This window comes from Molossus molossus, unplaced genomic scaffold (assembly GCF_014108415.1).
Source record: "Molossus molossus isolate mMolMol1 unplaced genomic scaffold, mMolMol1.p scaffold_m16_p_24, whole genome shotgun sequence".
Taxonomy (NCBI): domain Eukaryota; kingdom Metazoa; phylum Chordata; class Mammalia; order Chiroptera; family Molossidae; genus Molossus; species Molossus molossus.
This window is the reverse complement of record NW_023425360.1, coordinates 4,636,198-4,661,311: the sequence shown is the minus strand read 5'-3', so window position 1 is coordinate 4,661,311 and position 25,114 is coordinate 4,636,198. Positions and strand designations below refer to the sequence as shown.

The 25,114-nt window shown below is 43.8% G+C and overlaps 1 protein-coding gene across 3 annotated transcripts; it reads right to left on the bottom strand.

Moving 5' to 3' along the window:
• Positions 1-1,871: 1,871 nt before the first annotated feature.
• DET1 (DET1 partner of COP1 E3 ubiquitin ligase) lies at positions 1,872-21,084 on the bottom strand. Of its 3 annotated transcripts, none has more exons than XR_004961491.1 (5): positions 14,469-15,561; positions 11,303-11,490; positions 5,993-6,184; positions 2,383-2,670; positions 1,872-1,962 (listed from the first exon to the last, which is right to left on the bottom strand). XR_004961491.1 is itself a non-coding variant. In XM_036278059.1 (5 exons), exons 2-5 carry the CDS (start codon positions 15,549-15,551, stop codon positions 2,481-2,483), a joined length of 1,653 nt encoding a protein of 550 aa, XP_036133952.1. In that variant the 5' UTR covers positions 15,552-15,561; positions 20,947-21,084; the 3' UTR covers positions 2,016-2,480. The 3 variants fall into 3 exon arrangements, 2 of the variants coding, with proteins under 2 accessions (XP_036133952.1, XP_036133953.1); XM_036278059.1 differs by lacking the exon at positions 1,872-1,962 and adding an exon at positions 20,947-21,084 and having other exon boundaries at positions 2,016-2,670; XM_036278060.1 differs by lacking the exon at positions 1,872-1,962 and adding an exon at positions 19,364-19,500 and having other exon boundaries at positions 2,016-2,670.
• Positions 21,085-25,114: the final 4,030 nt, after the last annotated feature.

Genomic DNA, 25,114 nt, shown 5'->3' with positions numbered 1-25,114 from the left:
ACCAAGAAGCAACAATCAGTAAGGCAGGAAGAAAACTGGAAACATGTACCGTCCTAAAAACCAAGGGAAGTGTTTCTTGATACAAAGAGAAACCAAGTGTGTCCTGTGTCGGGAGGCTGAGTAAGAAAGGGTCTGCAAGAGGGGAGCCCTGTACTGGCAGCTGGACACCGCAGTTTCAGTGGTGGGGACAGAAATCTACCTGGCATGGGCTGAGGAAAGATGGAACGTGGGGAAGCAAAAACTTAATTTCAACAACTGTTTGGAGAAGTTTTTCTGTGAAGGGTCGCAGAGAAATGAGCAATAACCAAAGGGGATTATGGGGCCAAAGCAAGAGTTTTTATTTAAAGAAGGAAAATCCTCAAGCTCATTTACATGCTAACGGGAATGACTTATCAAGAGAGAGAGATGATGCAGGAGAGAGAAAATAACTGCAGTAGCAAAGGCCTTCGGGAAGCAAAAGGAGATGGTGGAGCACACAGGGAGGAAGGTGCTGGCCTTTCACAGAAGCAGGGATCTTTCACTCAGGAGGAAAGGCAGAGAATGGCACAGACAGATGCACATCACATGGCTGATCCGGTAAAGAAAACAAAGAAAGGTTAGTTCAGCCTCACCAACAGGTGACTGTTTTGGGACCCTGATTTTGTCACGACCTGCAAAGAACCTAAGAGAATGTCCCAGGAGTCCAAGCCCTCCCATTCTCCTTTGGATCACCACCGACTTGTCTGGTCTCCCTACCTCTAGTCTCTATTCCCTCCAAGCCAGCTTCCAAGTTGCCCAAAACTCTCTGTGAAATTCATATTCTGCTCTACACTGCACAAAACCCTAGCACCCTGTGCAAGACCTCTCTTCAGGATGCAGTCACATTTCCCCTGCTCCCCACCCCTGTCGCACCTCCACCCACCCCACCAAGCTTGTGCTGTTCCACTGCTTGCCATTCCACAACCTGGCAGCCCTTTTCATACATCCATGCCTTTGAACATGCTGGATTTCTCCTTGAAACGTCCTCTGCCCTGGTTCACACAACACACGTCCATTTATCCAGTGCCGGTCTCCCTTCCCGAGTAGCTTTCCTTCTCCACCTCTCCTTCATCCCCTCCACTGTTTCCAGATATACAGTACTGGAGCTTTTACTGTTTTGCATCATCATTCCCTTCATTGGCCAATTTCTCTTCTCACCCATAAAATCTTGTCACGGTATCTACCTGACTCATAGTAGGTCAACACAGGTGGTCAAATCCCACGTTGAATGCTAAATGAGAATGACTTTAGCTGCTCCATATTAAATATGATGAAATTAGCCACACTTTTGATGGGGCTTAGCAACTCATCACACATTTCTTGTGTTCCCAAGGGAAGTCAGTCTGGGTGTGGAAGGATCCAGGATCCAGCTGTTCGCAGCCATGGCTCCTTTCACAGCCTGTTCTGGGACCCGACACTGCAAAGCCACCTTCCAAGTCAGATGTTACTACACAGCTACTAGTAAACGGTGGGTACATCACGAAGATGAAACATGAACAGCCTGACAGGCCCGCTGGAGGAGACCCGCTGAGAATGTGACAGAAGGATGCTGGCAGGGGCTGGCAGGTGTTTGTAGGATAGCTGTGATGCGCAACCGTCCAGGAGCAACCAGTCTGATCTCCTCAGGGACAACTGGCGCTGGCCAGCTCCCACCACCTAAATTGCAGTATGTGCTAAACAGTGTTTGTTTCTGCTATGGCCAAAGAGCTGCTCACTCTTCCACCTGCACAACACAGACGGCACAGATGGGAGCATGCTTCCGTGCGAGAATGTGCAATTACGCCCAGCCCCTCCAGCGGCAAGTTACCAGGAGAAAGCCCGAGGGAGGGGACAATCCTGCAGATGCCTGTCTTCCATGCTGGCACACACCCCTTACTCTCCAAGAGCAGCTGCTGGATCCACGGCCTCTAGACCCTTTCACAGTCCTCCCCGGAACCCATGTATCTGAAAAGCATTTCGTGAGATCAGAACATAAGGCAGTCATCAAACAGGATGTATTTAAGTAAGAAAATACCAAGGCTTTATTTTGTTTTCTTATAAAGACAGCCCTGCCTGTTGGCTAAGTAGAAAGGGTGTACACAGTTCTCGTGAGTAAACACGATTTACCTGCTACAGAATGTATACATAATGCCAAGGAAGTGATATGAAAGGGGTAAGGGTGTAATGCTCTCATAGTCATAGCAACAAAACGCAAACTAAAACAAAAAGTAAATGAACTTAATTAGTGCTGGACATTCCCACAGGGAAAAAGCAAGAGGGCTTGAAATCAATCAGTAGTACTTTGTATACAGTTCAAACTTCCACCAGGCTGAGCCAGGCTCAGTCCTCTCTCCAGCTCTCCCCATCTGAGGTCCACCAACCCACCTGGAACCCAGAGCTGGTGGTCAGGAGCTTTTGCTTTGGAGTCTGTGAGATCAGAGGGGAGTCTTGGAAGACCAGAAAATCTGGCTTTGGTGAGGCACCTACGTGCAGCAGTGTCGCATATGGAAGTTGACAACATACTCAGCATTAGTTCTCTGCACAGAAATAGCAAAGGGCTCAAAGGGGTGAAAGGTAAAGGCAACAAGGCGTCGCACTGTGTGGTTGATGGGGCGGCCCAGTAAGCCTGCCTGGATCTCAAACTTGAGCAGACCAGAGTCCCGGGCATAGAACCTAAACAGAACGAGAGGGAAAGAGGATGGTACAGATACTCACCACCACCTTGAAATCTGCACAAAAGGGGAATGTGGCAACTCGTTACTGTAGTTTGTCATGAAATCCCCTCTGACGTCAGGCCCGGCTTACCAGAACTGCAAAATCACCTTCATCTTATTGGCTCCTTTTAGGGACAGGGTGATTATGAACTTTGCTATATTGTCCCAATTCACTTTGTCACTGCTCTTTCCCAAGACAGCCCTGAGTAATAGCCTTAACTCTATCCTCCCCCTTTCCAGAAGCGACCTGCCCCACAACTGTCTAGGCCAGGGCCAGAAATGAGATGTGAGCCACGTCTGCAATTTAAAATTTTCAGGTAGCTGCATTAAAAAAAATGTTTAAGGTGAAATTAATTTTGATAATATATTTAGTTGACTCCAACACTGGTATCCAAAATATTATCATTTCAAACTACAGTCAATACAAAATATATTAATGAGATATTTCACTTTATTTTTTGTGCTGAACCTTTGAAATCTGATATACATTTGACACTTGAGCACATCTCGACTTAGACTAGCCACATTTTAGTGCTCAATAGTCACGTGTGGCTAGTGGCTACCATATAGGACAGTGCAGATCTAGAATCATATTTGAGTTTTTCGTTTTTAAAATAAATTCTTTTTTAATTTTATTAAATTTAAATTTATTGAGAATAAACTCTTTTGGAAAATTCTTCTTCTCACACACAAAACCAAAATACTAAGTAGTTTTTAATTTTTCATCTAATACAGTAAGACTAAAGATACTTCTAATCATCCCAGGACTTAAATACCCATAATGCAAAATAAGTGCCCTGTGGTACTGAGAACTACATATGATCAGTAGGGTTGAGGCTGAACTGGAGGAAGTTCTAGAAAAATAAAGAGCATGAATTAAAGAACTCTGTAATTTCCCCTTTGGAAAGCAGATATATAATAAAGATATTCATATCCTTTAATTCAATAATTCCATTTCCAAGAACTTATAACCTCAGAATTTAACTTAAATGAAGTAAATAGTGACATGAATAGAGATAGTACTATAGCATTAGCTCTAATGGAAAAATGCAGAAAGAGAATAAATGCTCAATAATTGGGGAATGGTTAAATAAAATATGGTACATCTATTTGATGGAGTAATAAGCCATCATTAGGACTGTAACTGTGAGGACTGTGTAACAGCATGGAAATACGTTTATAAAATAAAGCAGACTACAAAGTATCATACTAACCACCAATACCAAGGTGTAAATGTGAACATGCACACTGACAAAGACTAGAATGGGATGTATAATAAACGTGTGAGAGTCATGGCACTGCCTCTTCATATGCTTTTAATATCCTTACATTTCCCATTTTGAATTACAAATAAATAAGAATTACAAGAAAAAACCCTTTCGTTAGGAACGATGACATTTCCAGATGTGTTAATTAGGTTAACCTTTTCAAATTCAAAAAGCAAAGAAGTCAGAAAGGAGAGAAATGTATCTCACACTACTTGACTATATCAAATGAGGCCCATTATATGCTTTTAGTGTGTGAAAAACACATTCACTTACACGCACAGTCCCCAACATTCAAAGGGTTTATAATTTAAAGTGAGTTGTTTGAGCTTCTAAACCTAACTAGCAGTTCACAGGAAATATGGCTGAATGAGAAAGATAGAACTACCACTCTAGGAATACAATGAGCAAAATCTAGAATGTGGGAAACATTACAGGATGAACAACTGGTATCTTCAACAATTTCACTGCAAGGAAAATAAGAGAGAAACAGAACCTATAGAATAAAGAAGACTTAAGGAAATAGTGATCAAATGCAATGCAGGCACCTTGGTTAGATCCTAATTGGAACAAACAAACTGTAAAAAGAATACTTACAAGACAACAGGAATCTGTTGATATCTGATTAGATATCTGGTGGTCTCAATAAAGTTTTGTTCATTTTCTCCAGATGAAATAATGGTACTGAGGTTGTATTTTAAGTCCTTATATTTTAAAAATTCATACTGAAATATTTTATGAGTAAAGTGTTATGATACCTGGGAGTTGCTTCAGAATAATTCAGGGTGGCAGTCGGGAGTGGGGGAAGAAATGGCAGTGGTAGAAAGAGATGAAACGACATTGACCATGAGTTGGTAATTGCTGAAGCTGGGTGATGGGTACACGAAGGTTCGTTGTACTCTTTTATTTTTCATATGTTAAAAATTTTCCATAATAAAAAATTTAAACTGGTTTTGGAACTGGACTGCAATTTCCCAAAGGAAATGTTATAAATGGTGATTAACTGCACAGAATATTATACACACATATTTAATACACATTGAAGCTGGATTATGAAATACTAACTACACTGTTTCTATGTGAAAAAGACCCACGCTCCAGCTCGAGGCTCCAGGAACACATCTGTGTACCTCAGAATAACCCCAGTGGTGAAAATGGAGCCGATTCCTTCCCCCAGCACCTTTTACAGCACACAGAACAACACCAGCTCCCGACATGGAGACAGGTGGGTCTGCGAACTGGACATCTATGAGGGAGGGACTGATTGTCAGAGGTTAGTTTCAGGGTTTCAGCAATAATACTGAAATATTTACAAGTACTATTATCTGCATTCCAAAATTCTCCAAGTAAGGAAGCCTGAATTTCTCTAAAACCTTCTGTTCCCCAAATTGTCTCTGCCATCTTTTCTATTGGGTGACTGGGGAGATGAAATAATTTGAGCCAGCCCAGCCAGTGTGACTCAGTGGCTGAGCACTGACCCATGCACCAGGAGGTCGCTGGTTTGATTCCCCATCAGGGCACATACCCAGATTGTGGGCTCGATCCCAGTGAGGGGCATGCAGGAGGCGGCCAATAGATGTTCTCTTTCATCGATGTTTCTGTCTCTCTCTCCTTCTCCCTTCCTTTCACTCTAATATCAATAATAAAAAAAATTAAAAAGAAAAAATAATTTGAGCTAAATAAAATTAAAAAGCCTGAACCATAAACATTATTATGAAATAGTATTAGATTACTAAAAGGAAAAGTATGGTTTCCTTCCCTGGATACCTTTAAAAGGACATATGTACCTAAATTGGATGTTTTGATGAGAAGCAAAGAGTAAAAGTTGTTCATTTATGAGACTAGTGCCTAAATGATCAAAGCACCCACCACATTATAGAAATAGCCTGCCCTTTCAAGTCAACCCAAGTACAAAAGGACACAATCACTGTAACATGATGTCCAAGAAAAAAAGAAAGAGAAAGCGAGCCATTACCAGCCCTTTGGCAGTTTGCAGCTGCAGTAAAGATGCTGTACCTGATAGGATGATCTCCACAAGTCTTGGGCCGCTCCATGACTGACACCCACTTGTCATCGTAGCTGAAGAGAGACAAATCAAGGTAGGGGCTACCACTGTAAGACTGGGCACTGATGGGGAGCTGACCCAGCAGTCGACGTACTGCCTCAGTGTGCCCTCCATACTTGGCATTTACAATAGTGTCTTTAAACCTAAAATAGAGCACCAGTGATGAAGGCTGTGTTAGCGAACACACATTTTAAATGGACACATATTATGTCTAAAAACAATTCATTCTATAAATAAAAATCCCGATATTGACTGAAGTCAGAACTCACACACCTCACAAGTCTGACTAGTTTCAACTACTCTCAAAAACTAAAAAACAGAATTAGAAATGGGAAACATTACTTAGAAAAGTTAAAAAGACTCTACAAACAAGTGTAAAATGACTGTAACTAATCTGTGATGAGTATTTCTACTTGAATTTACTCTCCCCAAATAACAGCCTCAGACCGCACTGAGAAGGAGTTGCGGAAAGCAGAGAATCCTGAATAAAGCAGCCTCTCTCTGGCTATTCTCAGGATTGGGTGTAAGCCGACTTTCACCAAACCTTTTGACAAATTGCTCATTCTCTATTTGTTTAAATAAACTTTGAGAGCTAGCTACCTATACCCTGCAGAAACACTAGTGTCTTACAACCAGAGTAACATGGACAGAGTCACATATCTGACTTATCTTTAATAATAAATGATAATGGAATAGTTATTTCTCATAATTGTAACAAATACTAAATTTAAAACACTTAGACTTGACCAACTATTTCTATTCTGGAAATTTACCCTAAAGAAGAAATTCTATATGCAGAAAATCCTCTGTGCACATTTAATACGGCATTGTTTACAAGAATAACAAATTGAAGGAAATATTCAAAGGTAAATGGAAAACTAATTTTCAAATATTACATGGTAACAGGAGAAAGGTTAAATGGTAAGTAAAAGAAGCAGTCTACATTCTGTCTATATATTATAATTAAAAACAAAGAAAACAAAAACTCATGCCTACAGAAATGACTGGCAGAAATACACCAAAATGTTAACGGTTGTGTTTGTCTGACATTTTAAATTTCTTCCCTTCCTTTTCACTTTCCTATAGCTTCTTAGAAAGAATGGCAACTATCAGCATGTGTTTTTTTTTTTTAAATCTCTATAGCAAAGCATATCATAGTTTAACAATGAAAGGGAAAATAAATTTTTCTTAGTCTGGGGGGAAAATATAACATTGCATCTCTGAAATTAATGGAATAAAAACTAACAAAATAAATAAATAAATGTTCCTAGAGGTGCTAGGACCAGAAAGCCTGCCCAGGCGGTCTACCCTGCTCGCACTATTAGCCTGCAGTGCTGGATGCACACTGACACCTCCCCTCTCCCCGGGAAGCCCAGCTGTGTGCCTTTCCACTGCTTCTCTTGACAGCCGCTCTCGTAGCCTCAGTGTACTTCATAAAATAAACCTTAGGTCAAATAGAACTGTTTCCCCCTTTCATTTCAGCTGCAATCAGAGCTCCTGGGCTCTGTTGCTTTCAGCACTTTTTCAGCAAAGATCCAGTACTGCATGTCATCATCCACATGCCAACCCAGCCTGGCTCACTGGCTTCAAAAGGTACAATGTTGGGGGCTGGCCATGCTTTGCGATGATCACAAATCAAAGCCTCCGTGAAAATCTACAGATTGAACCAGTTCCTATTCCCCAACAGCACCCATCACCTCCACCCTCCAGGCTCCTCAGTGACTACAAGATAAAGCTATCACCCCTCTGACTCTCCAGTTTAGTTCCTGGCTCACTGGCACTCTTAATTTGTGGTGATTTCAGAAATCTCAGAGCTCACTCTTCTAACACCACGGCCTCCTAGTTCCTGGACCTCCTCTCTATCCCAGCCACCCACTGCCAAGGTCTTATCCTCAATCTCACCGTTACCAATGACTGCAACCCCCTGTCATCTCAGGGTGGAGCACCATACTCTCCAACCATTTCTTCTATCTTTCCAGCTCACTCCCTCTGCGCACCCCAGCTTCAACAATCCTTCAACCCCAATGTACAATCCATCAATTTTACCAATGTTTTGCCACCCTACAACCTCATCACGTCCTCCTTCCTTTCTTAGCCAGCTTAAATTCCAGTCAGTCACTCCATTGCATTCATCCTCAACAACCTTATCTTCTCCTGCTTTGTATCACTTGCTTAAGAAAACTACAGCTCTAGGTTCAACTCTGTATGTTCCATGCCTGTATGCACTCAGCGAGCTCCATGGCTGGAGAAGAACAATGCTCACTTTAAATGCACAACCATGACCCTCATGTGGGCCCTTAATGTTGCAGAGCACTCGGGCCACAGCCCACAGTCCAGGGGGTCGCGAATGCTCTTCAGTGACCATCCTCCTTCACGCTGACCCTAACCTAATGGCACTGCCTACTTTGTTACCGACAAATACAAGTAATGAGCAGAGAACTTTTTCAAGCTCCCATCAGGACATCTGCACCTATATAACTATCTGTGCTCCCATGTTAGGCCTATTGCTCCACTTGGCCTCCAGATCCCATCCCATCCCCTGTCATATACTTAACCAAATCTTTCCCCCGTTCCCCAAACTATAGGCGTCCCCTGTCTAGAGGATTAGTCCTGTCTGGGTACAAACATGGCATTCCCCCTACCATTTGAAACCAACAAAAAGAAAAACTTGACACCATTTGCTCCTCCAGCTAATGCATCATTTTCCAGCTTTCCTTTACAACAAAACTCCTCGGAATACTTTTTCTGGTACATATCTCACTGAAACCACTCTCTTACAAGTCACCAGTCAGCTCCAGGTTGCTAAGTCCAAGAGCGGATGATCAGTCCTCCTGGACCTCGACCTTTCAGGAGCAGCCGACACTCCTTCCACGGAGAAACCACTCGACTGCTCCACGGAGAGGACTTCTCTCCTCTACTGGCTCCACACGAGCCATGCCGTCACCGTTCAATGGTAACTCCCTCTTGCAAGCTGATTAAGCCACAAACATTAGAATCATTTTTATGCTTTCACAGTCCATATCCTATCCTCCCCCAATCTTTTGGGGTCTGTCTTCAAAATACATTGAGAATACAATTACTTACCACCCCTAATGTTACTACCCTGACCCTTCACCTTCTAGGTGCTTAGGATAAGCGCACAAAAAAAAGAACTTAAATCCCACTAGTAGGAAACAAAATACAATAATTTTATTTATTTGGATCATTGCAATAGCCTCCTACCTGGTGTCCCTGCTTCCACTTTACCCTCCTACATTCTCTTCTTAACATAGCAACACAGTGATCCTGTCAAAACACGGGTGAGACCATGCAGGTCCTCCACTCAAATACTACACAATCTCATCTACAGTTAAAGTCAAAGCTTAGAACGGCCTTGTGTCTGGCCCCATCTCTAACCACATCTCTAACCACTCTGCCTCCTGCTTCCTCCAGCCCAGCCATTATGGCCTCCCTGGCGTTCCTCAAATGCACAAGATCCACCTCAGGACCTTCAGATTTAACACTCCCTTTGCTTGGTGTATTCTTCCTCCTGATGTCCACACAGCCTGCTCCCTGACCTCCTTCAAACGCTTTGCTCAAATATCACCTTCTCAATGAGGCCTGTGTTGATGAACCTACTAGAACAGAACCGACAATCTCGTTAACACACCAAAACCACCAAGTGTTCTAACAATTTTATTAGTTCCTTGGATTCATCCTTCATAGGAACCTCTACCCTCCTGCTTCAACCTGTCTAGCTGCTGTCTGTCAACTTCCCTTTTACCATTATCCTTAGAATCCCCTCTGCTTCTCTCCAGTGTCAAACTATTTCCTGTACCATTCTTTTGTGTTTATTGGCAAAATACATATTCCAGATGCTTCCTTAGAAAAGATACACGGGAGGTAATTTTTAGAGATAGCATGTCTAAAAATGTCTTTGCTCCATCAATTACCTGAATATAGAATTCTAGATTAGAAGTCATTTTTTTCAGAGAAGTCCAAGGGCATGATTTTAACAGATTCAAACTTTTAACATTGTTATTGGTCAGTCCAATGCCATTTAGACTACTCTTTTACATGTGAGATGTATGTTTTTTCTGAAAATTTTTACAACATTCCCTTTACCCCCAGTGTTTCAAAGTTTCATGATGACATGGTGCAGTACGGATCTTTTTTTCACTGACTATACTGGATGCTTGATGGATCCAGTAATGTGCTAATAATGGTTTAATAATTATTTATCCAAGGGGGGAAAGTCGTATATTATAGCACTTGCTAATTTCTGTGGTGTAACTCCACTGCTGTGGTCAGTTTCAAGGCCCCAACATGACATCATGAACGTGGAGTTGTGCAGAGGAACTGCAGCACATCACTATGCATTTTCCCCATACAGATCAACAGATACAAACAACCTCAAGAGCATAATAGAGAAATAATTAGAAAATCATTAACTTTTAATAATGGCTATGTTTAGCAATCAGCTTGCAAAAATTCATTAAAGTTTAACTAACAACCAGTTAGTTAAACCAACTAGTATAAGCCAGATCGAGCGCACCATTAGATGGTCCTGCCAATCTGGAAATTTATGTTCTCCAGTATTAGAAAATCGTCTTACATTATTTCTTGCCCTTCATTTTCTCTATTATTCCTTCCAGAATTAGCCAGATATTGGAACACCTGGGCAAATGCTTTTTTCCCCCTCTTTTCTCTCCCATTTTCATTCTCTTACCTTTTTATTCTACTTTCTTGGAGGATTCTTCAACTATAACAAATTTTAAATTTCTAAAGTGTCACTGTTCTAGGAATGTTCCTGTTCTTATAGCTTCAATTATTTCAGGGAACACAATGGTGTTTCTTTATTCTGTTTATTTTGGTCTCTACCTTTCAAAATAACAGTTTTCCTTAATTGACTTGTGATCCTTGCTGATTTATTTTTTCTGAAACATTTCTTCTAACCTATAAAGGATCCCTTTTCATTTATTTTTACCAAAAGATTTTTGAAGACTACAAAATTGAGCATTTAGAGCCATGTGTTCCCAAGAAATAAAAAGTAATTTTAATTTATATGTACATTATATTTCCAATGCAACAAAGTATGGTAAAATGATTAATAAAATATGTTACATTAGGATACAATTCTGTGGGGGAGATAGAATAGACATATGAATTGGAGAATAAGACTGTAGTATGGTTTCCTGAAGTAAATGACTATTGGCCTAACCCCAACAAAATAAGAAAATCTAAGAAAAATTAAGCCTGTTAAGCTTGGTGGAACAGCTTACCGGCGTTGGATCTGCCTTGCAAAATTGTTGCTAGAAGCTGAGCAGGGAAACTGGACTTCACTGTGCAGGGTAGCATTACGGAAGAGATCACAGAAGTTCTCGAAGAGCTCCAGAAGCTCGTCTGACGTATTCTCAAACACAGCGATCACCTCTGTTGTCACCATGTTGTACACCACAAAGAAAGATGCCTACAGAAGAACAGAGAAGCTAAGAGACAGCTGAGTATAATGCAATGCCTAGCAAACTTATCACGGCTACCCAAGGAAAACATGCAAACCCCTCTTCTCCAGCACTAGTGCTAAACGTGGCTCCAAGTGGTTCTGGGAAAGGAGGAGGCCTTGGTGGGCTTTATTAATTAAAGGCCTCAGTGTTGCCAGATTTCCTACTGTATCTGTGCTGCTAAAATTATGGAATTGGCCAGTATATATGTATAAAAGGTTTTCAATCTTTCATTTCAAACTGTGCAAATTCAATATTTTTCCTTCCAAGTGTTTATTCTCTACTTGCTCCCCAACCCACCCTTAGATAAAAAACACTTTTTTTAAATGCCAGATTTAATTTCCATCCTGCTGAGAAAGTGATTTGCAGCCTGGAGTTGGCTGTTGACAATTTTTTTTCTCTTGTACACGTACAGTTGAAAGTTCAATTTAGGGGCCTTTATTTTTCCTCTTAATATTTCTAACATGCAGAGCTGCCTTAAGTACACTGTGTCCTAAAACTGCCCAGACAAGTTGTAACCAAGCAGGGCACTGCTGCTGAACAAATGAAAAATCAGAGGCATTTCTATTTTTTCTTCATAAATGTTCTTTCAGCCAAGAGCATTTGTAAGATACATTTGTGATTTATAGCAAATCTCAGAGGGGGGACTTGAAAAGCATTCAAATGCCACAGGTGGCAGAGTCGCTGCTCTTTCTGAATGGCCCTGGATGACGAGCCCTCTTCCTTCAAACCTCCAGTGCTCTGCTTGGCCTAACAGGGAAGCACCAGGAACCCATAGTTTTTGTCACAATGAATGTGACAGTATAAATCCATCTGCAAGCTTCCAACAGGACTCCAGAAGTTTCCAGGACACTGAAATTAGTAGTCCCCCTCCTATGATTAAGTTTAAATCTCCCTTACCAATTTCTGGGGCCATTTGGCCCACCTGTTTTACTAGTAATTAGTCTTTCCCGGAGCTTATATTACATGACTTTTGTGAACCCCTAGAAATTAAATTTGGCTGCAAATTAAAGAGGCTGGAGGGTAACCTGAGAATAATACCCCTAATATTAGCAAGGCTTTGTTTTGGATTTACTTTGTACTCATTAACCTTATTGGAACCTTTCAAATTAAACTGAGGCAGGAGGGAAAGACAACCAGGGCAGAGAGACTGGGTTTAAAGTTACAACCTCTGGTACGCACAGGACAGAGCCCCAGAAATATTTCTGGCCACAACTTATTACAGCTATCAGAGATATATAGGTCATATTTTAGCAAAGGAAAAAAAAAAAAGAATAATCTCAAATGCAACAATTACAGACATCGTATTCCCTCCAAAACAAAAAGGTAATTATAGCTCAAACCTAAATAAAACATTGACTCATGTCCTTTCTATAGACATGGACAACACTTTGATCATATCAGGGCTTCACCAAGGTCCACCTTAATTACGTGAACATAGAATCACACAAACATCCGCTAAGCTCCCCTGCAGGGCAGACTGGGAAATACAGGACAGGAGGCTGCAAAGTCAAGGGCTTCGCTGCCGGTCTCCCAAGATACGTGAGGTGAACTAGATGCCTCCCCAAATGGCTCCACGGTGACTTCACCATCGACAGAGAAGAAAAACAGTCCAGAAAAAAACTATCTTTAAGCCACAGTACCCCCCAATTTTAAAGAATTCATAAACTATGACTCAGAATAAAAATGTCATTTTACCACAAATGGCTAGTAAGGTCTTAGGAGACAAAACCCTGAACCATCTCTCTTAATGATAAAATCAGCGGCAGGTCAATGAGCAATACCAAACTCAGATGACTTTGTGGTTTATTGGTTTGCTTTCTGTTCAGAAGTTGCAAACTAGCATCTAAGAAGACAATCTAGAAACAGGAGAATGAAGGCAAAGGTACAGAAAAAGGGGTCTCTTACTTGGTCTACACTGAAATTGAGAGCTTAAAGGGAAATGCCCAAACTATCCTGAATTTCAACATAGTGTTTCAATCTAAGAGTCTTAGAGGTTTCCATGCTCTGACCAACATCTTATTTTCATTTGAGAAATGCCTCTCTCCCCTGCCAACATCTTTCACCCACAATGAAAAAAACCTCAGGACCTACAGTCCTGATAATTCACTTGGGAGACCCAAAATTTGGGCTTCCTTTTTATCTTTTCCTGCTCTACAACCTATCTTTCAGTGCTTGGGTAAGGTCAAGGTAAAGTCATAAAACTTAACTCTGTCAAATGAACTTGCCTATTATCTTCTTTTTTTTTTTTTTCTTTATTGATTTTAGAGAGAGAGGGAGAGAGAGATGAAAACATCGATGACAGAGAACATCAACTGGCCACCTCCTGCATGCTCCTCACTGGGGACTTGGCCCACAACCTGGGCACAGGCCCTGACTGGGAATTGAACTGGCGACCTATTGGTACATGGGTCCATGCTCAACCACTGAGCTACACTAGCCAGGCACCTATTATCTTTTAAAGAAGAGCTTGTGAAGAAGTATACTGACATTAACCATTTGAGTAGGAAGAGAAGCTAGATTTTTAGAGGACTTTCTTTTTTGTATGATAGGCTCATTCTTACTGTCAAAACTAAAGCAGTCAGACCAACAAGCACAGTCTTATAAAATCAAGGCAGGATTATCCACAGGTAGTCTACACCTTTGACCTTGTAGCATTTGGGCTTCCACCTCAAGGGTACTTAAAATGTTCTGCAGAAGGTAGAGGGTAACAATCACAGAGGTGACTATCTACATGTCAATGGCCTGAGGTTTAGCTTTCATTTATGCAAATAAATACATGTGGCCAGAGAAAAATGGAGCTGTTTTTAAGTTTGACTGAGCCCTAGGACAGCAAAAATGTAAGACTACATAAAACGTGTATTTCTGAGAGGCTGGCTACGTGCAAAGGAAAAACTGTCACATTCTGCCAAATTTCTGGGGTAACGGGCAGGAGAGCACCTGATACCTGTGATGGATCTGTGACCCGCAGGGTTACCACATCCTCACTAGTGTACTTGATAAACAGATGGTTTTCGTCCAGAAGCTGCATCTTCCACATGCGCAGCTGCCGCAGTTGATCAAAATACTGGAAGAAGCGCCTCTTGGCCATTGCACTCCCGTCCTGCTCTGCCCGGCGCCACAGGTACACGAGCAGCCGGTGTTTCAGGGAGTTGATGAAGGGATCCCTGAAAGGATTGGCCATGCCTGTCTGACTATCCCGCTGCACCTCAGGGAAAACAGCTGACACAGTGAGCAGGTCATCCTCATAGCAGAAGCGGCCAATGGTCCTCACATCAATGAAGGTGCCTTCTGGAGTCACCTGGAAGACATGGATGGTCTGCTGCTGCACTGACAAGATGGCCAGGATATTTTTGTACAAATACAGCCCTTGGTTGTGTGACAGAACCACTTTATCACACTTGAAGGTGCGGGTATCGCATAAGCGGCCAGTGTGGAGGTCAATGATGTGGAGGGAATAGTCCTCCGGAGGGGACCGTGGGTTGGGGGTCACAGATTCACTGTTCCGATACACCTCATAAAAAGGAGGGTGAGGCTCGTCCGGGAGGTAGGCAGCGGAGCCCACAATGACACACCGGCAGTCGTCAGTGAAAAGGCTACACTCTCGGTTCAGGTGCTCACCATTGGCCGCTACGTTGGTAATGTGCAGCAGGACAAAAAACCGTTCAAAGAGCCGCCCGCGGATGTTGACCGACCGCTGGTCATTGCCATTGGACAGGATCTCCCCCTCAGAGCCCTGCAGGAGGTCCTCGGCTGCTTGGCAGCCCTGGTACTCATAGATTTCAAGGGATGTCTGGTCCGAAGAGAAAGCAATAAAGTATCGCCCGTCGGGTGAGAATTTACGCAAGAAACAAGGCGGCTTTTCAACGTTGACAACTGTGAAGTTGGGGAAGACATTCTGGTGGAACACTCGGACCTGATGCCAGTGGGTGCCCGCCTTGCCTGAACTGATCCGCCGGCGTTCCAAGCGGTGAATGACATTTTGGTTCTGGATTCTTCGAGGTTTGATGGTGGAAACATGATGATCCATTATCACATCTCTACATGGAAAAGTCAAGTAGAAGAAAATAAAACAAACATTACCAAAACTCATACAAGTCAGAACATTTCCCTCCACATACCCTGAACCTAAGAGCTCCCAAGATAAAAGTGATCGGCATTTCTCCTTCCTAGACTGTAATCAGAAAGTGGTCCCCACATTTCTGATTCTAGAAACAGGTTTGAGATAAGGACCTAATTCAACTGGAGTATCTTCAAAGCATGCTTAGCTATTGGGGACAATTAACAGAAAAACCTACAACTACATCAAATCTGTTCAATGTAGGAGTCACATTCAGTGTATAGTCATTAAAAGATACACACATAGCCCTGGCCAGTTTGACTCAGCAGTTGGAGTGCTGGCCTGTGGACTGAAGAGTCATGGGTTCGATTCCCAGTCAAAGGCACATACCTCGGTTGCAGGTTCGCTCCCCAGCCCCAGTTAGGGTCATGTGGGAGGCAACCAATCGATGTTGGACATTTCTCTCTCTCACATGGACATTTCTCTCTCTCTCCCTCCCTCCCACTCTACCTGAAAAAAAATCAATGGAAAAATATCCTTGGGTGAGGATTTAAAATAATTAATTAATTATATGTGTGTGTATATTTGTGTGTGTGTATGCATATATATACAAGATGTCCATACTACCTAAAGCAATCTACAAACTCAATGTAATCCATACCAAAATCTCAACAGCATTTTTGGCAAATAGAAAGATGCATCCTAAAATGCACGTCATCTCATAGAACCCCAAAAGGCTAACAGTTTTGTAAAAGAAAACAAAGGTGGAGGACTCATACTTCCTGATTTCAAAACATATTACAAAGCTAAGGTAATCAAAAAGTGTGGTACCAGCACCAGTCAAACAATATACCAATGGAACAGAATAAAGAACCCAGGAATAAACCTTTTGTGTATCAGCCTGAGATTCGAGAAGTTCAGAGAATGCCAAACATAACAAACCCAAAGAAATCCATGCCCAGACACATCATAGTCAAACTGTAAAAAACTAAAACACAAAGTAAAAATCTTAAAAGCAACCAAGTAATACATTACTTTATAGGAACAATAAATGTCTGTGGATTTCTCATGAGACACTATGGACACCAGAAGGAAGTGGAGCAACACTGTTCAAATCTCAGGAAAAGTAGCAACTCTTCCAAATTTTTCCCCAACTACCTTACCTAAAGTGGTGCCTTCTTTCCATCCATATCAATCTATCATTTTACCCAATTTTACTTTCCTCAGCCCTTATCCCTTTCTGAAATTATCTTATTTGTTTACCTTTTTAGTATATGTCTCCCATATCAACTAGCAGGGACTTCACCTAATTCCTTGCTGTATCCCCAAGCACCTAGGGCAGTGCCCAAGGAACGTAAGTACTCATAAATATGTTGAATGAAAGAATCAACATTAGACATGGGCCTTGAAGGATAAAGAATTTGTTAGGCAAAGTAGAAGAGGAACATTTCAGAAAGAAGGTAGTCTACAAAATACCTCAGAAAGAGTATGGCATGACATATTTGGGAATCAGAATAAGTCCACATGGTTAGAGCACAGAAGATTGAGTGATAAAAGATAAGCCTATAAAAGCAGACTGGAGTCAGAATGGAAAACACTCTGTATGCCATTCCATGTAAGCTATTATAGGTTGTAAGCAGGGTAACCCAATTTGTATTTTAGAAATAAGGACATACACACAGTGGGGTATTTATTTATATTGTCTCCTTCTAAAAGGCATTTGAAATCTATATAAGTATTATTCTATCTAGTCCACTTAAAGATGTGCATACCTCTATGACCGAGCAAATGAAGTTTATCAAACTGCTAGTCACACTCATTATTAATGAGTGTGAAACCAATTACTGAAACCAATTTAGTGGATATACTGACATTTTTAAAAAATGGAACAAAATAGAAAATATCAAACTAAATCACACATAGTAAGAATAAGCACTGTTTTGCAAAACGTTTGTTTCAATTATATGAGCTATGTGCACAGGGTGAGGATATAAAATGTATTTCCTATTGATCTAGACTATAGCAAAAGACTTGCAAATTACTTCCCTCAGACCAAATCCAGCCTGCCTCCTGCCTGTTAGCCGCACCCATTCACTTACATGCTGTCTGGGGTGCTTTTGCCCTGCAAAGGTAGAGCTGATGAGTTGACACAAAGAAAATTTGGCCCACAAACCTAAAAAAATTTTTTTTAATTTTTGAAGTGTTTGAATCCTTATTTTTATTTTTTTTTATTTATCTTTATTGTTGAAAGTATAATAGATATCCCTCCTTTTTCTTCCCCCATTGACACCCCCCACCCTGCTCCTACCCTCACCGAGCCTAAAATACTTACTGTCAGGCCCTTTGCAGAAAAAGTCTGCCCAAGTGGGGCAATTTTGTAATATCTGGAGACATAACTTGGGAGGGAGGGGCACTATGGGGGTCCAGCAAATAGAAGACAGGGGTGCTCCCAAACATCCTACAGTAAAGAGAACAGCCCCTCACATCCGGCCCAAAATGTGAATAGTGCTAAGGTTGAAACACCCTGATCTAGAGAAACAAATGCACAGATATATAACATGAGACATATACAAGAATGTCCATTGGCAACAGCAAATATTGACAACACCCCAAGTGTCTATTAGCAGCAGACTAGATCGATTTATTGAGGCATATTCATGCAGGGAAATCTTATGAAGCAATGAATCAATGCACTACAGTTATACATAACATCATGGATGAATTTCAGAACACAATGTTGAATGAAGATAGCAAGCTGTGATTCCTTTATATAAGCTTCAAACAATCTCTAGCTTAAGGACACAAATATATGGGTATACAATTATGAGAAGCAGGGCAATTATAAAAATTCAGAACAGTGATTACTTCTGAGGAAGTAAAAAAAAATGGGATGGGAGCTGGGGACACATTGGCAATTCCAAGAGTATATTTTTCCTTAAACTAGTCTTGATTGCACTATTGTTCTTTAAATAATAAATAATTTTAAAAGTAAGTCCTTAGAATTGTTTTAAATTAGAAAACAATCATTATAATTGGAAAACAAAGGACAATTAAGATGAAACCAGAGGTAGATGGAATGCATACCATGAGGACCTTCAGGATTATAAAGCTTCTACTTTGGTTAAGACTTTCGCAGCACAAAGGCAAAGAGCAAAATACAATCTACAGAATTGCACTGCCAATAAGTAAAAAAAAAAATGTAGTAGCTGTTTGGACATACACAAGAGGTATACATGACATATACATGGCATATACATGGACATATACAAGACATATACATGCACAACCCTTTGCAGCACTGCAGTTTAAAAGAAATCTCTCTCACAATTTTTTGCAAAGGAACTTAGCATGATAAAGTGGGCCACATCCTCCACATCTGAATATATTCAATATTGAATTTCACACAGCTTACTCCTTGTAACATGTGGCTACTTTGATACAGCGTAAAAAACACACTATTACGTTTTCACCATTTAAAAATACCAAGTAATTCACCAAACTGCCTCACTCAGTCTCTGCCAAGGACAGCTCTGCCAACCTAAGGTGAGGATTAGACTCAGAGAGGGAGACCAGAATGGCATGCAAGAGGCCCAGGAATGGGAGAAGGAATAGGGATTAGATTAGACAGCATCTACCTGACTGACGTGATTTAAAAGTCAGATAAAATATCGTACAGTTGTTCAACTTAGAAAAAAGCACTGATCTTTTCAAGCAAAGGAAATGCCTAATTCTAAGATAATCTGTGTACACTCCACGTCTATATTACTACAACAATTTCCTACCTGGTCTCCCTAAATCCACTCTTGTCCACTGCCAATCCATTCCATAGCCAGAGTGATCTTTCTAAAACGCTTCTGGGATCACATCCTTTCCACTATGGATTAAAACAGGTCAGCATCGCCCTGGCCGGTTTGGCTCAGCGGTTGGAGCGTCGACCTGCGGTACAGAGAGACCCGGGTTCGGTTCCCACTAGGGGCATGTACCTCGGTTGCAGTTTGTCCCCGGCCCTGGTTGGTCGTGCGGGTGGCAGCCACTCGATGTGTCCCTTCACATCGATGTTTCTCTCTCTTCCTCTCTCCCTCCCGTTCTATCTGAACAAAAAATGGAAAAATGTCCTCGGGTGAGGATAAAAATAAATAAATAAAATAAATAAATAAATAAAACAGGTCAGCATCTTCCTCTGCCCTTACTGACAGAATCAAAATCCTTAACATGACAATCAAAGGTCTCAGCTCTGCTTCTCTGGCCTCATTTCCCATTTAATTCTAACCATTTCAACAGGTGTCTGACCTCCTGCCCCAGAACCTTGGCACTTACTGTTAACCTCAATCTAAAAAGAAAAAAAAACAACTCTTCTCCCTTTGCTAAGTTAACTCCTATTTCAGATATCCGCCTCATCACCCCCTTCTGGGAGAGACCTTCCTTCACCTCTCCATTAGATAAAATGCCAATATCCTAGCCGTTACCTCCCCTTCATTGCACTTGGGCCGCGGGCCAACTTCTGTCTCTGCGTTTTCCTTACTGTCTATGGCGGTAAGTGATGAGTGAGCTCCTTCCCGGTCCACAAACACTGCACTGTGCCCACCCCACGACTTGAGACCAGAGGACACATCGTGGCCTCCTTTCCCGAACGCTGGCCCTGCCTCGGGTCCGCAAGCTCTTTGCCAGCCCGGGTCTCCGCAGGGGCTGCCCCCCTCCGCCTAGGATGTATCTCCTCCGGCTCTTCCCATCACTTCTCCAGTTGCGGCGGAGGTGCCACCTCCTCCAGGAAGTCTTCCCTGACCACCCCGCCTGGAACTGGCCTCCCGTTCTCTCTTTGCTCTGTTTCTCCGGAATAACCATTTGCATCTGCACGTTTGCTAGCGTGGTCGTGTGCTTACGTGGCTGGACCCCCCCCCCCCCCGACTACCCTGTCCTCTCCAGACAGGAAATAAGCGTGTCTGCCCCCGTCCCCTCGGTTTTCCCGGAGCGCGGCCCTGGGGCCGGCCCGTCCTATGCCTTCTGTTATTCACGGAACGAAGGCAGCCTGGCTGAACCGGGCCACTCGCTCTGTCTCGGGCACCCCCACTTCCCGGGGCTGGGTCTCAGTTTCCCCAGGGGGGCAGGAGCGCACATCCCTCAACTGCTTGTGACCGCTTCCAGACCCTGCACGACGGAGGGGCGGGTGCACCCCTCCCCCACCAGGGGGGCGCCCCCGGACAGACAAGCCCGGGGCGGGGCGTCCAGGGGAGGGGGAATCTGAGGGCTGGCGGGAGCCGCGGGGCCTCGGCGTCCAGCAGGGGCAGCCCCAGGGCGGTAACCTGAGGAGGCCTCGGGGAGGGCCTGACGGGCTTGGAGGTTGGACTTAGAAAGAAGAAGTCCTCACCTGTCGGTCCCCGCTCAGAGGGCCGGGGCTGGGGACCCCCCAGCCGGCTCTGCACGCGCCTCCCCCGGCCCCGCCCCCGCCATGCCTCGGGACCCGGCGCCCACGACCTCAGGCCCCCGCTTCCGCTAGCCACCGGAAGTGCGGCGCAGCGAGACGAGAAGTGGAGATAGCGCGGCGCCGTCCAGCCGGGACTGAGAGTTGTTACAGCGCACCCTGGTGTCCGGAGGGGGATAGAAGCCACAGAGGCCCAGGGACTATGAACTCAGCGCTCTAACCAGAGCACAGGTGATCTCCTATGGCAATGTCTCTGCGCCTGCTGGGCACATTTGCAAAAACAGATATAAAAATTAATTTGCAATACCCAGAAGAGGGGGTGGTGGGGGAGAGATAAACCACAGAACTTATATGCATGAATAAATGAACAATGGACATGGACAACAAAGCTGGGGACAGGGCGGGGATGGAGTGGGAGGGGGGAATCAGTGGTGGGGGAGGAGAAATATCTGTAACAAAAATAACTTAATTTTTTTTTAATTTAATTTTCCACCTCTTAATTAAATGCGCCATTTTATGAGCTGAGAAACTATTTGCTTCTTGTTGCTCTTTCTAGACAGAGAGCTCTTCAAGGAATGGGACTGTACTTATCCCCAGCATGCTCAGAGCCTAATACATTTTCTAATACACACAGTGAACATACAGCGAAATCTTCTTGTACTAAATGAACCCCATAACCTTTTTACTTGACTTTCACTTATGTTATCTCATTCAGTCTCTTACAACCCGGTTCCTCCCTTGAAATTTTTGCTTTGTCCTCTATCTGGACAGCCTACCCCGACCCCCGACTTTTTCCATCAGCCTCCTTCAAAGCATCAGGACTCAACGCAAATGTCACCTCTTCAGAAGGCTTTCCTGACGGCCCTCATTCCACTGCCATCACGCTACTTCTTCACAGCACGCATCACTGTCTGATTTTACCTGGTTTGTGCTTTCAATCCGGAATGACATCAATGCCAAGGTCTGCCTTTGAATGGAGGAAGAGCATAAGCAAACTCATGTTTCAGAAGGTTCCCTCTGGCCCTGGCCAGTTTGGCTCAGCGGTTCACAGTCGATGTGTCTCTCTCACATTGATGTTCCTCTCTCTCTCTTCTTCCCTCTCTCCCTCCCGCTCTGAAAATAGCATGTCCTCGGGTAAGGATTAAAAAAAGAATAGTAATGGAAGGTTCACTCTGGCTGCCACAGAGAGAGGGCTATTGAAAGACCAGCCAGGAACCTACTGCAGTAGTTCAGACAAGAGATGGTGGTGGCCTGGATTGAGGTGACAGAGGTGGAGGCGGTGAGAAGTGGTCAGGTATTCAAATATATACCGAAGATGGACCCAGCCGGACTTGCCAATGGATTGGATAAGCAGTGTGAGAGAAAGACAGAGGAGAGGCAAAGATGTTCCAAGGTATTTGGCCTAAATAACTGGTGAATGCTTTTGCTTGACAAGTCGTAGAATGTTTGGATTGGGCTACGTTGCAAGTTAGCTCCACAAAGACAGGGACCATTTCTGTATTGCAACAATGGATCCCCAAGGGTTAACACAATGCCAGGCACACAGGCAATCGGCGAAGATTTGCCGAATGCTGATAACAGTCTTTTGTACACACAGGGCAGGCTTCGGTGGGTTAATCTTCAAGCACACCAGATGTCACCTTTTATTTCCACGGCTCTTCAGCCTGCCTCTCTCAGATGTTCCAGTTTCTAATTCCCTGCCAGTCCTTCCATTGTCCTCGCACCCAGGGAAGAACACTGGGTCCTGAGCTGCCGCTGCACCGCCACGGTCCTGTCTCCTCTGTCCCTCTCAGGAGTCCCGTGTACACAGGGTCCCTAAGTGAGTGGGATGACGGAGTGACAGGGAGGGACCTGAAGGGCTGGAGAGCTTTCTCTCCCCTCTCTCCAGTCCTCCTGTGGCTCTTCTGCCAAGGCTTTTAACAAGTCTGCCCGCCATCTGCATTAGCCACAGGCGGAGGGAATGGGGGAAGCAGCTTGAGAAGCTCGTATTCTTGCTCCCTTTCTGGAAGAGGTTGGCTCTTTCTGCCTCCATGTTGTGGCAGACGTCTCTTTCCCTAAGAATTATACCACCACCACCACATACTCATCATCATCATCACCACCAGTACTTTAATCAAAACAGTTGTGCCCTGGCCAGTTTGCTTAGCGGTTAGAGCGTCGGCCTGCGGTCCAGAGTCTGGGTTCGGTTCCCACTAAGGGCGCGTACCTCGGTTGCAGTTTGTCCCCGGCCCTGGTTGGGGTCGTGTGGGCGGCAACCACTCGATGTGTCTCTCTCACATTGATGTTTCTCTCTCTCTGTCTTCCTCCCCCTCTCCCTCCCATTCTATCTGAAGATAAATGCAAAACAAACAAACAAAAAAATTGCAATGACCACTGGGTACATATTTACTGCATGCCAGACCCTATGCCAATTATTTCACCTACATTACCTCATTTGATCCCTAGCTGACCCTGTGAGTTAGGTATTATTATCCCCACCTTACAGATGCAGAAACTGAGGCTCGGTTTGACACCCCCCACACACCCTATATTGCTTTACAAGGCTCACTTCCTCATAATAAGCCCTTGACTTCCATAAGCAGGGACTGCTCAGTTTCTCTTTGTAGTTCTTCAGCCTTCAGATTTCAAACCCAAACTCTTTTTTTTTTTAATCCTCACCCGAGGATATTTTTCTCTTTATCTTCAGATAGAGTGCGAGGGAGAGAGGAGAGAGAAACATCAAGGTGAGAAGGACACATTGACTGGTTGCCTCCTGCACGACCCCAACCAGGGCCGGGGAGGAACCGCAACCGAGGTACATGCCTTTGATTGGAATCAAACCCGCGACCCCACCCCACCCCAAACTGAGCAGAACAAAACTCATCCCACTGCCTGAGCACTAAGTCATAGGTGCTAGAGGCAGTGACAAGATTGTCTGAGAAACGCCAAAGGCTGCAGGGTCACTGAACCCTGTGGCAGGGAGCATTTAGCCCAGAGCATGGAGGGAAGGTACCTCTGCAGACAGTTGATAAGATTTGGGGTTTGCCCTGGCCAGGTAGCTCCGTTAGTTAGAGCATCATCCCGATACACCAAGGTTGTGTGTTCGATCCCTGGTCAGGGCACGTACACAAATGCATCAATAGGTGGAACAACAAAAATCAATGCATCAATGTTTTCCTCCCCCCCCCTTCCTCTTTCTCTAAAATCAATCAATCAATAAAAATACAAAATAAATCCCAGCTGGTGTGGCTCCATGGATTGAACATCATCCCATGCACCAAGAGGTTGTTGGTTCAACTTCTGGTCAGGGCACATGCCCAGGTTTCGGGCCCGCTTCCCAGTGAGGGGGCATGTAGGAGGCAGCAGATCGAGGTTGATGCTTCTCTCTCTCATCGATGTTTTTTTTTTTTTTTATCCTCACCCGAGGACATTTTTCCATTTTTGTACAGACAGAGTGGGAGGGAGAGAGAGGAAGAGAGAGAGAGGGAAACATCGATGTGAAAGGGACACATCGAGTGGCTGCCACCCGCACGACCAACCAGGGCCGGGGACAAACTGCAACCGAGGTACATGCCCTTAGCGGGAACCGAACCCGGGTCTCTCCGGACCGCAGGCGGACGCTCTAACCGCTGAGCCAAACCGGCCAGGGCTCTCATCGATATTTCTATCTCTCTCTCTCCCTCTCCCTTCCTCTCTCTCTAAAAAAAAAAAAATCAATGAAAAAATTAAAATTAAATTAAATTTTAAAAGCCCACAAGTCTAGTTGGAAAGGTACAAACAGTTCATTCCGAGGCGATGTGGTGAGCACCCAGCTGGAGGTCTGTGCCAGGTGGGTGGATGGGCACTTGAGCCAGCATTCTGAGAAGAGATGCTCTGGAAGACGCTGAAGGGAAGGTGACGACAGTGTTCCCGCCCGCAGGGACCGCACAGGCAAAGGTGTGAGATGCGAAACAACGGAGCGTTGACGGGGACAGAGCGCAGTGGGCATAAGGGTCAGATGGGCACCGACAGCAGGGGGGGATAACATCTCTGAGGTTCACTTCTCTTATCTCTAAAGGCAGGGATCATGTATTGCCTCAAACAATGCCCGATCCTGTCAGGTATTCAATCAACAATCGTTTCCATGTCCAGGGAG

Bases quoted from the DNA above. Each gene is read 5' to 3' on its own strand.
- DET1 (XM_036278059.1), bottom strand. From the start codon at position 15,551: ATGGATCATCATGTTTCCACCATCAAACCTCGAAGAATCCAGAACCAA. The intron at 11,491-14,468 runs GTATCAGGTGCT...GTTCTTCTGTAG, and splicing joins GGGTCACAGATCCATCACAG to GCATCTTTCTTTGTGGTGTA. The intron at 2,671-5,992 runs GTACAGCATCTT...CGTTCTGTTTAG, and splicing joins TGTGGAGATCATCCTATCAG to GTTCTATGCCCGGGACTCTG.